Source organism: Vulpes vulpes, chromosome 13 (genome assembly GCF_048418805.1).
Source record: "Vulpes vulpes isolate BD-2025 chromosome 13, VulVul3, whole genome shotgun sequence".
NCBI lineage: Eukaryota > Metazoa > Chordata > Mammalia > Carnivora > Canidae > Vulpes > Vulpes vulpes.
The window spans coordinates 31834678-31847886 of NC_132792.1; the positions used below are offsets into that span (position 1 = coordinate 31834678).

Consider the following 13209-nt stretch of genomic DNA (forward strand, 5'->3'; position numbering starts at 1 on the left):
AAATAGTCATGGTATGATTCCAAACACATGGTGAAATTTGGGACTTTCAATTATTTTTGTTTATGAAATTGTGTTTAGTCTGTCAGTTTTTTCCTACATAAAGAATTCTAACCATCTCACAAAGATTGTATAGAAAAGAAATGATAATGATAATTCCTAAAGGTATGTAACTAATAAAAATGGAAACCCAAACAACATAACTCTCCCCCAAATCATTTTTTGTGATGTTTGCTATTGTTCATACTGATTACTTCTTTAGTTTTAATTTCAGCATTTCTGAAACTCCTATGAGAGCTTACTTATTCTAAAAAGCTTCTGCACAGTGAAGGAAACAATCAACAAAACTAAAAGGCAACCTACGGAATGGGAGAAGATATTTGCAAATGACATATCTGATAAAGAGTTAGTATTGAAAAAACAAAGAACTTATTAAACTCAAAACCCCAAAACCAAGTAATCCAATAAAAAAATGGGCAGAAGACATGAATAGACATTTCTTCAAAGAAGACATACAGATGGGCAACAGATATGTGAAAAGATGTTCAATATCACTCATCATCAGGGAAATACAAATCAAAACTACAATGAGGTATCACCTCACACCTGTCAGAATGGCTAAAATAAAAAATGCAAGAAACAACAGGTGCTGGCGAGGTAGTAGAGAAAAAAGAACCCTTGTGCACTGTTGGTGGAATTGCAAAGTGAATTGCAAACTGGTGCAGCCACTTTGGAAAACTTTTGAGATTCCTCAAAAGTTAAAAATAGAATACCCTATGATCCAGCAATTGTATTACTAGATATTTACCCAAAGAATACAAAAATACTAATTCAAAGGGATACATGAACCCCACAGTTTATAGCAGCACTACAATAGTGAAATTATGGAAACAGCCTAAGCATCCATCTGATGAATGGATAAACAAGATCTATATATATATAAAATAGAATATTACTATATATATAGAATATTACCACATATAATAATACATAATAGAATATTACCATATATATAATAGAATATTACTCAGTCATAAAAAAGAATAAAATCTTGCTATTTGCAAAAACATGGATGGAGCTACAGAGTATTATGCTAAGTGAAATAAGTCAGAGAAAGACAAATACCACATGATTTCACTCATATGTGGAATTTAAGAAACAAAATAAATGAACAAGGGGGGAAAAAAGAAAGAGAAGAAAGGAGACCAAGAAACAGACTCTTAACTACAGAGAACAAATGGAAGATTACCAGAAGGGAAGTGGGGGAGGGGGTGAAATAGGTGATGGGGATTAAGGAATGCACTTGCTGTGATGAGCAACAGCTAGGAAAGTGCTGAATTAGTATATTATACACCTGAAATGAATATCACACTGTATGTTAACTAACTAGAATTTAAATAAAAATTTTAAAAAATAAACTGTATTAACAATGGCATTACAATGATAACATAAATATTTTTGAAGGTAACAAAGATATCTTTTACCTTCTAAATCAAGCCAATAAAGAGTCAAATAAGGTGTGATAAATTATTCAAAGGAGAATTCTGTTACAAAGTAGAGATTCCCAAAAGGATTCAAACACTTGTGATCTTGTCCCCCAAACCATAATGAAAGTGTGAAATAATGAACTTTGCTTTGTTCCTCCTCCAAGAATAGCAGAATCATAACAGGATTTTTAATAAATGGAGAAAGGACTGAAACAAAGACAGCTAAATTTCCAAGAGTAAAATAAACGTCAGTTGTTAGATATAATATTTTACTTCATATTTTTAATGATGGTATGCATAAAAGTTGTAAAATCCTTATATCTCCTTTAGAGATAACATGCTGCAAACAAAAGGCAAGTGAAGTAAAACAGTAAAATTGTGTTTGGAAAATTAAATTGAGTAGAGAAAAAATTTTTAATATTGAAATTTTTAAAATTACAAAAATAAAATTAACATTGTAAATTCCAAATGTGACATAAGCTTCCAATGTAAGAACAAATAGAGAAAAGATGTGTAATAGTAATCTCCTCTATATATCCCTGGCGATCATCATAGAAAATGATTATACATTTGAGTTATCAACTGGGATAAAGTGAGTGAACCTTATGCAGCAGTAGTGTGAATAAAAGGGGAAAAAAGTACATTTTAATTTTAGTTATATAAGTTAATCTATGTTGTCATAGAATTTTATCCATGTTGGCAAAATAAATACTTTTCATTAAATCAGGATAATCTAAATTGGGCATAATTATTTACAATGAGAAAAGGAACTATTTAAATATAAACATTTTAATGGATATCAAGCTGTTTAATCTTTTCCATAGATACTCATGGTAATTGTTATCAGTGAAGGGAATTAGAATAACCTTACATAGTGACTAGTGTCCTGCAGTTTAATATTCCCTCAGAATTCAAAGGAATGCATCCTAAATGTTTCCCGAAAAGGACATCTCCTGAAATGCTTCTGGCAATACTGAGAAGAGGAATAAAACAAAGGTAGGGTCACTCTCAGAGAAAGATAGATGAGGACTTGATGAAGACACCTAGCAGGAGAGACCAGCCCAACCTAGAGACAAGGCTTCCAAATACCCACATGGGGATACTAGTTACACCAAAGATCCTAAATACAACTGCAAACTAGAATGAGGTTGTCTCTTTTGACATTAAATCTCCCCTTCTGAATTCCTCTCTTCCTTTTCTCCTTTTTCTAGCCATCTAGCATTGTTCTCTTACGGTGTTTACCATGCATGTCCCAGCTTCTTGGCTTTAACATTTCTACACCCTCTACCTTGTAACAGGTAAAGACTCCATTTCCTGAGGTTAAGAGCATGGATTTGGCATTTTACTTACAACTAAACTCAGTTATGGTTAAAATAATTTATACCACAGTGACTTAATTATCCAAAATGTTGACTGCTGAAGGCACCTACCTTCAGCTCCTACCTCTCCTGTAAGCTTAGGATTCACATTCTAATGGTCTCCTAGCCATCCCCAGATGGATACCCATCAGTACCTAAAGTTCAGTTTGTCTAAAACAATTTAACATTATTTCTCATATCTATTCTTCTTGTAGTTATTATCAAAGAATATCCAGAATCTCTTTGCTAATGTCTTGCCTGTTCTTGCAACTGTCAATCCTAAACACTTTTCTTGCTCTTTCTTGGTGTCTTGACCATTGGTTTAGATTCAGAGCTTTAGGACTTCCTTTGTTTGCTAGCTCAACTACTATAGTGATCTTTTCTCTGTGTTACAAAGCTATAGGCTAACTCCATCCATTATTTCCATGCCCCCTGAACCCTACTTGGGAATGGGACTTGGCTTTTAATTGCTTGGGATGTGTCAAAGCAAATAAAATTTTCTATTAGCATATTTAGTACTATTGGGGTAATGTAGTAAAAAATTCATTTAAACTTTGTGTATTTTCAGTTTTTATTTTTTATTTTTATTGTTTTATTTTATTCATTTATTCATGAAAGACACAGAGAGAGGCAGAGACACAGGCAGAGGGAGAAGCAGGATCATGCCCTGGGCCAAAGGCAGATGCTCAACCGCTGAGCCACCCAGGTGTCCTTCAGTTATTTTTAAAGTCAGATTTATGGAGGCATATTACATAGGTTAAAATCCACACTATTTAGGTGCAAAGTTCTATGACATTTGACAAATGTATATAGTCATACAACCTTGACACAATCAAGATACAGAGTGTTTCTGTCACTGTAAAAAGTTCCCTGGTGCCACTCTGTTGTCAATACTCTCCCTGCCAGGTTACCCTGATCAGGTTTCTGTTTAGGTTTTATTTTTTTTTTCAATAATGTTTAGTTTCACTTGATCAAAGCATAGAAAATAAACTCTAACAAAGCTTTTAAGAGTACATGGTTAAAAGCTTGTATTCTAGAACTTAATACCAATGTTCCTGAACAGTTAAGATCTTAACAATAGTAATACTTTGCACATGCTGGGAATTGTGCTAAAAGCTTTGCATGTATTATGATTATGTCCCTTAATCAGTAAAACTGTATGTAATAGGACTATTTTCACAATTTTATTATTAGAAAATTTGTACAAGGTCATATAAGTAGTAGATGCCTGAGACTGGTCTGTTTTCCAAAACTTAAGATCTGAAATACTTGTCATGAAAGGACTCTTTCTCCTCTTGTCTCTCTCTCTCTCTCTCTCTCACACACACCACTCAATTTACTAAATTCTTTTTTTGCCCCAACATTCCTTCCTTTTAACATTTCCCTCTTTTTCCTTTCTAACTACATCATCTTCTCTTTGGCCTTTTTTTTTGGGGGGGGGGGTTATTTTTAATCTTTAATCTTCTTTTTAGAGATTCCTTCTGATTCTCATTCCTTTACTCTAAAATAGCTTACCAACCTCCTTCACATTCTTCATGACCTTATAATCTATAACTATGATTTCCCCATCAGTTATGTTACATAATTAATGAATCTAATCATTTTTACTTATTATCATTTTGCTTTCCATTAAACTTTGCCTTTCCCACTATTAGTTCCCTTCCTTATCCTTACTCTCATGTCCCATACTCCATCCCCTGAAGCTTTCATATAGGCTAATAAAAAGAAACTATCATCTGCCAAATAACATCCTTCTCTTTAGTTAAATTGTAATCTAATTTAAATCCCCTTAGCAATTATCTTCAAGGTAGCATTATTCATGCCAACTTACCATATGAAACCTATTTATTCTTCACGCCAACCCTTTTATATTACATTTTTTTCATTATAGATATAAAGGTATAGAGCTTTTAAGTGAGTGAAGAGGAAGAAAGCGATCTGAAAACAATCATAACTTACTTTAACCATGTGTAATGATTACTTGGTAAGTATTTTTTTAAAGATTTTTATTTATTTATTCATGAGAATACACAGAGAGGAGAGAGAGAGAGAGAGAGAGAGAGAGAGAGAGAGGCAGAGGGAGAAGCGGGCTCCATGCAGGGAGTCTGACGTGGGATTCGATCCAGGGTCTCCAAGATCACGCCCTGGGCTCTAGGCGGCGCTAAACCGCTGAGCCACCAGGGCTGCCCCAATACTTGGTAAGTATTGTGTACAAGTTAATACTAAATAACTTGATTACTAACATATAATCATTTCCTTTCAACTCAAGTGATTTAAAAAATATTTTAATCAAAACTTTACCATCCAGAGCTGTACTTATTCCTTTATTTCCCTGTAAATCTTCAATATTTAAAACTCATTCATCACTGACACTTTAATGTCTTCTTAGAAAAGAAAGATTTATAGCAAAAATTACTCTCCTCTTCTGAACTTTAAATGTCTTGACTTTCTCTGTTATATATTGATCTTAATTACTTATTGTCTCCTGGCTCCTTTGCATAGTTTGTTTCTTCTTACTTTCCTGGTTTAAATTATCACCTCTTCAGAAAGATTTCCTGGATTGCTCCATCTAAAATAATGCCTTCCCATCCCAGTCACACTAAATACATAAGGATTTTAAATAATAGTACTTATAGCAATCTAAACTTAATTTGTTTAGTGACTATTAGCTCTCCCAAGAATATAATTTCCATGACAGACTTATTATGTTCCCAGCACCTAGAATAAGGCTTAGCAAATGAAAATATTTAGTAGATATTTGTCAAACAAATAAATTTTTCTGATGTGAAATACCTTTATACTACTAGAATAAGAATTTCAGGAATAAATTCTCCCATATATAAGCCAATTATGTTATATGATAGTTTAATGTGTCATTACAGTACCTAGAAAATGATTTGAATCTAGCACAAATTTACATATTATCGGGCTGTTTTATAGAGATTTTTATAGTCTCTGCTTTGGATTTTTATTCCTATTTATATTCTCATTTTAAATAAAGACTCAACTTTATTATTCATTACATTCTGTGTATTACATTACGTATCTGTCTATGAAATTTTTGGTATAATTGTTTTCAGTAGTAATAGTTAATAGAAACTATCATTTGTACTTTCTAGTATGGAGAGAACTCTGTAATAGGTTCCTTAAAGACATTATCACGTTCAGTTTTTTTTCAAAATACAATACAGAAATGTTTCTAATTTCTATGTCAATAAAATTATTCAATTAAATGGTTGCATATGTATCATAATTTATTGAGCCATTCCCCCATTATTCAACCTTCACAATAACATCCTTTTCGTTGCTACAAATAATGCTTTAGTGAAACTTTTGCACATCCATTTTTATCTGAACTCTATTTCCACCAAGTCAAAAGTCTGTGAATGTTTTTGAGGCTCTTGATCCCTATTGAAAAATTACTTTTTAGTAAGGTTATACAAAACAATGCTGCCACTCTTGTACCACTCTCACCAGCATCAAAGTGTTGTTTTTTAAACAGATGAAACACAGTGTCTCATTTTTTAAAAAGTCATCTATTTGGTTAGATTGGAATGAAATGTTTTTTACATATCTACTGTCCACTAAATTTCTTGTTTAGTGAAATGTCTGTACATGTCTTTTGCCCATTTTTCTATTAGAGTTTTACAAACTACATCATTTATTTGTCAAAATGGTTCAGTGTGAAGGCTCTTAATACTCTGGTTGCTGCAAATATGTTTCCGAGTTTGTTGTTTGCCTTTTAATTTGTTCATGCTGATACTGAGATTCTGAAGTTTATACCTGTGACTCTGTAGTCAAGTCTCTCTTTTTAAATTTCATTAATTAGAAATTTATTTTATTCTTAGAAAGGCCTTCCCTTTTCAGAGAAAAGCTGTTTCATGCTTTCATTAAAACATAATAAACTCTCTACTCTAACTGCAGCCCAAAATCACATCCCTGGTGGGTGACAGAAACTGGATTAGAATTCAGACCAATCTGATTTCAATGTTCTTGCTTTCTTTTTTTTTGCTTTTGTTTTTGTTTTTGTTTTTGTGTGTGTGTTCTTGCTTTCTACCCAATTCTGTTGTCCCAGAAAGGACAAAGCTCTACAGTATGAGTGCAGCAGCAGTTCTAATGCACAGGTTTGTATGCCAGCTACGTCCTAAAGTCACAAACTAGTGGAAGATATTTGTGATGCGTATAATAAAAATAACTAATTCTGTATCATAGAATGAATGACCACACATCAAAATGCCTGGGCTTCAATACACCGACTTAAAATAAAAATTCTGGTTTTTAATGTATTTTGTAAAATAAAAAATAATAGCTTCATTTACATAGTGCTTACTAAGTGCCAGACACTGCTTTTAGGTGATTTACAGATTATACATTAATGAATTTAATCTGTACAATAACCCTTTGATATACTATTAATAACCCTGTCTTTGAGAGGAGGAATCTGAGAAATCTACAAAGAGTAACTTTCCCAGGATCACACAGCAAATATGTGGTGGGGCTGACCAGGCAGTCTAGTTCCAGAATCTGAGCCCTAATATTGTTTCTCAGCCTAACATTTTTTTCTTTTTTTTTAATTGAAGTTTGATTTGCCAACATACAGTATAACACCCAGTGCTCATCCCATCAAGTGCTCTCCTCAGTGCCCATCACCCAGTTACCCCATCAGGCTAACATTTCTTATAGGAATAAATATTTTTCTCAATAACTGAAATTTGCAAGTGGACAAAAGGCCAAGTAAAATAGAATGTTATATTATTCAGAGTGCATGAATAATACTTTGAGAATTCAGCAGTAACACCTTAAATTTAGGATTATCTTCCAAGGCAGATGGAATTTTCTATCCATAAAGAATTTAAAAATAATGCATTCCAATTCCTAATTTAAAAGTGAAATACATTTACCCCAAAGATGTGAAATTATGTGTCTAGGATCAGGCAGGTCAGTGGCAAAACTAAAGCTAACCTAGGTCTCTTGACTCTTATTCTAATAATCTATTTCATTAATCTTTTATTAATATTGATTTTCTAATAATCTATTCTAAATATCTTTCCAATTTCCCTCACAGCACCCACACAAGGAAGAAATGCTCAAGACCATTCTTATTCTAAATTTGGCTATTCCTATTATTTCAAGTTCAAAGAACTTTCTAAACTCTCCTTTTATATTTGTGTACTTTATAGGGCTTAGAGAATTAGTCTTAAGTATTATACTTTATTAATAGGAACTTTCACATAGATGTGATGTATTTTTATATATATGCACATACTCATATTTCATTTGATACTTCTTTGGTTAAGATATCACATTACTTAATAAAATGTTAAACATGCATAAAATATTCCGAGCTGCTGTGTCTCTAGTAACATCTAAGGTAGCTAGCACAGTACTAAACACGGAGTGGACATCCCATGCTTCCTTAGGAAATGACTGATTTACATTTTCTAGTAGAATTTCAGTATACCACAGAGTTACAGTTCTCATGACTGAGCAAATCTTGAGTATCTGTATCTTACACTTTCATCGATAATATTAAGGCCATTAAATATAGGTAAGATAGAATCAATGCGCAGAAGATACCTAAAAATGGGTAGACCCTGTGTATAATGATAAGACTGATAGTAAATCAATAACTGAAAGATTTTGGGAAATTTCACTAACAACTGATATGTGTGTTTATATGTGTACATATTCACAGATATATTAAATTTCCCCTGCAATGAATGTTACTTCTTTTTTACCTTTTAGGATATAACACAAGTAGAACAAGATGCCAAGTCAAAGCACATAGCATTCAAAACATGGCATATATGCCAAGCAAACCTGAGAAAAACTGAAATGCAGATTTGGAAGAACATATCTCAATTGGCAACATTCAGAATAATCACAAAAATAAAACAAAAAAGAAACTGTTTTCATGCTAAAAATACTATAATTGTATTAATTTTGAAAAATTTCTCTTAGCTAGTCCTAACAGGAAGTGAAGTAATTATTTTAAGAATTATAAAATGTTAATGGAACTTATTGTGGAAATCATATCATAATTTATACATATTCAAATCACGGTGTTGTACTAGTACTGCTATTAATACAATGTTTGTTTTTTTAAGTCTCTCTATGCCCAATGTGGGGCTTGAACTCATGACCCCAAGATGCCAAACTAGATGTATTCAAACTAACACAGTATTATATACTAATTATATCTCAAAAAAGTTGGAAATTTATTAAAAGAATTAAAAATAAATTTAAAAAAATTAGAAAATAGTTACAATGCAAAAGATGTTAGTTATTACCAGTTGTATTTTTATTAAGAAGTGTTTAAAATCTATCCAACTTGAATTGTTAATTAAGCTTTTCAAATTAATATTAGTACCTGGCGACCAATGGACTAGTCTGAAATAGAAATTTTTAAACATATTTTCAAAAATTCTTGATGTAACACAGAACCAATTATAATAATGTAATGTGGAGTTAGCATAATAACATAACAATTGGTATTATAAAATAATAATTTACCTAAGGAAATAATAAGAAATATGGCTGACAAACATCTTTTGTTTTTGAGCTCTCCTTAGGATTAAAACATGTATTACACAAGCATTAAGATCGCTAGATGCTATAGACCAGGTCTGGAAGTAATTCTGAAAATTTGTGTAGTTAAAACTTCAATTGAAAAACATGAGCAGATGTTGTTTTACGGAACTTACCAAACATTATTTTTAAAATCTCTTTTGTATCATTAGCTTTCTTTCAAATGGTCTAAGATCTATATTACAATTATCTAAAAAAAATACAATTGTCATATGAAATTTCTTGAAAGTAAGAAGAAAAGTATAAACCCTAATAAAACCACTTCTCATTTAAAAGAAACTTGGTTATTACTTACAAGGGCTAAACTTAGTGGGGTTTTTTGCTACTTCAAAAATGTGATCAAACACCATCCCCTCATTCACTGTGTAGCATTGTGTTGCACTGACCATACTTGGACATATTAACAGAAATGAAGGTCTTTTGACTGTGGTGTAAATAAAATACACACTTCAATTTAATATGTCGGGAAAATGATTAGCCTTATGAAATTTTCCCATCACATTTTGGCTCGGAGTATTAACAGGTGATGTTTAATACCAGAAAAATAACCAATTTACGTTGGTTAGATATGTGATGATAGTGTTTTCTTTAAGATTTTATTTATTTATTTATTTATTTGTTTGTTTATTTATGAACGAAAGAGACAGACAGAGAGAGAGAGAGAGAGAGAGAGAGAGGCAGAGACATAGGCAGACTGAGAAGCAGACTCCATGCAGGAAGCCCAATATGGGACTCGATCCCAGGACTCCAGGACCACACCATGAGCCAAAGGCAGAACCTCAACCGCTGAGCCACCCAGGCGTCCTTATGATGATCGTTTAATAAAGATATTATTCTATTGGTCACAGTCTGCAGTCTTTGAAAGCTTTAACTTCCTCCAACTTTTATGAAGCAGTTGGAAATCCATTCTGAATTGCTTGTTTCAAAGTTACTGTTTTCTAAAACGATCTTCTTCTCTAAAGCTCTTCTTACTATCTTCTCTATCATTCTCTCCTTACTCGTATTTCCTTTGGAATGGAATGCATTATTCTTCATATAAGTCTAGGCTTTGGAGAGTTTGTGGGACCCTAAATTCAACTCTCAAACTTAGGGCATCAGTGACTTCAATATATATATAAAAACTCTAACATCAAAGGTTGCTACTTTCCTTTCTCTTCCAAATTTCCAATTTCCAGTGTAATCCATGTTCCAATTCAGAAATTCACTCCCAGGACCAAATCTGTATATTTATATTACTTGGAATTGTCAAGATCTAAAAATTCTAAGCATTATTACATCAATCTCTGAAAATAACTTGCTCCATTTGCCTCCATCGGCCTTGAACATTTCCACAAATTCCATTTCTTTCATTGAACCCTTTCTCTTCCAGTTCATGGAAAACTGTATCTGAACATGATTTGACAAGTCCACATGATTTCACATGTCTAGTGTCTTCCCTAATCCATCAGGGACATCACTTTAAACACGTTACTTGCCAGCCACCCTCAACATCCTTATCCTCTTTTTCTTTTTACTATAACTGCCCACAAACTATCTGAAGTGTGCTAATGAGTCAATCACACAATTTTAGAGAACCAATCATCACAAATTTAAGTTCTTCACTTAAACTATCATCATTCTCTGTATCTTTGGTGAGCTCTCTTGTATACCTAATGGTAGCTACTCTTCTCTTAATAATTTCCCCAAGCCATTTATTCATTCATCTAGTCTACATTCTTCTCTTCTTCTTCTTTTTGGTCTCTTTCCTTCTTTTCCATCTGGCTTCCACTCTCTACAACTTGACTAAAATCAATTAGGCAAAGATTGTTATTGGTTATTTTTATCATTTAACAATATTTATCCTTCTCCTCAACTTTTCTGATGAGTATACCCTTCTTGAAACACTTTCTTTTCGAGTTTTGTTCTCTTTTGTTCTACTGTCTTTTAATGTTTCTTTCCATCATGGTTTTCTGACTCCTGTTCTTTCATCCACTCCTTAAATGTAAATAAGTGTGATTTTTGGCTCTCTCTTAGTCTTCATATGCTTCTGACAATTCCATTCATTCCAATGGAATCAGTTAAATGCTAATACTTTATTCTATGTTGCTAGCCCAGACTTCACCGCTGAGTTCTGGACCCATACATTCAATCACTTCTATTAGATAGTCATACCTGAAAATTCCCAAAGGAATGTCAAACCTAACCCATCCTCAAACTGAATTCTTCTATTTTCCCTCTAAAACTTGTTCAACCTATACTCCTTATCCTGGCAAAATGTCCTACCATCTATCCAAACAGTTCTCTGACCTGAAATTATTATCTTATTCCTCCTTTTCTTTTTTTTTTATTATTCCTCCTTTTCTTGCATCAACAGTATCAGTGACTAAGTCCCACAGATTCTACATCTTTATATAACTTCTTATGTATCAATTTCCTACGCTACTGATACCTTATGCCAGCCCATTATCCCTTTACTGATCTTGTGTAATAGCCTCATAAATGATCTTTCTGCTTGTACTGCTCTAGTCTTTTTTTTTTTTAACATAGCTAGTAAAAAAAAATATGATCTTGTTCCTCTCCTGGTTTACATGCTTCAGTATCCTACATTATCTTCAGAAACCCTCCCCTGCCTACTTTTGCCTAGACTTATTTGAAATCATTTTTCCCATATTGTTTCCTCTGCCCTGAAATGTTCTCTACACACCAGGGCAACATCTTTCTAGGGTTTAATGCTCAATTCATATTTTCTCTTCTATGAAGTCTTCCTTGAATAATATCCATCCTTTCAAGGTGGAAATGATCATACCATCCTTTATGATTCCACTGTATTCTCTATACAGATTTCTCATAGCACCTGTAATATTATTGCATTTACCTGTCAGACTCATTCTAGAAAAGGCCTACAAGGTTAGGGAGCTATTTTGTGTTCCTATTATTTCCAGCACCTAGAATAGTACCATATCACATGTGCTTAATAAATTAATATTGAATGAATGTTCAAGATTCATTTTAAGTGCTACTTTTTCCATGAAGCCTCTTCTGGCATTTAGCTGAAATGGATTTTATTTGACTTTATAGCTTTGTAGACCATATTGCTAGACGGATTCATACTGGCACATAACATCATGCTACCCACATATTTTACCTCTTCAGTGATATTCATAGCTTGTTTAGGACATGTATTAGATATTTAGTGTTCTCCACATGTGTAGCACATTGCAGAACTCATCATAAAAATAAAATACTTTTAGAATTATGTAAAATAAAGTTGAAAACAAGGTTTAAGTCTAAATAAGTTGAAGAATGAAATATGATCAATTTGTTAATTTAATCTCACTGACTAAATACTATATATGTATATATATATAGTATTTATATATATATATATATATAGTATTTATATACATATACATATATTTTGGATCTGGAGTTAGTTACCCATTATGGAAAAATACATATACATATGTGTGTGTATTACACACACATTACATACAAATTAATCATTTTATTTTTATCAATCTAATTAGAGCAGTTGCTGTTAAAAGTTAATATACCACTACCTAAAATAAAAATGCCTGCAAGATTTAACATTTTGTTATATTAGAGGAAAATGAAAAATTGTGAAATGAATAAAAATAGTAAAAATTTCTAAAACAAGTTAGATAAATGAAAAAATAACAAAGAAAAGCAGTAGAAGAGACAGACCTGCATGTCTTCTCCTTGTGGAGTCCACTTCTTCTGTGATCACATCGTGTAATGGACAGACATAGACAAAGGAGATGGGTGTGAGTGGATGTACT

The 13209-nt window shown here is 32.5% G+C and overlaps 1 protein-coding gene across 49 annotated transcripts in view; it reads right to left on the bottom strand.

The window, feature by feature from the left end:
- RIMS2 (regulating synaptic membrane exocytosis 2) overlaps positions 1-13209 on the bottom strand; it is a 589976-nt gene that overhangs the window by 168242 nt on the left and 408525 nt on the right. For 13 of the 49 annotated variants that reach the window (XM_072734079.1, XM_072734076.1, XM_072734072.1 and 10 more), the window contains one exon: positions 13115-13147. The exons of the other annotated variants lie outside the window; for them this stretch is intronic. In XM_072734079.1, the coding sequence (XP_072590180.1) occupies positions 13115-13147 (33 nt within the window). The remainder of the gene's footprint in view (positions 1-13114; positions 13148-13209) is intronic. 49 annotated transcript variants of the gene reach the window in all.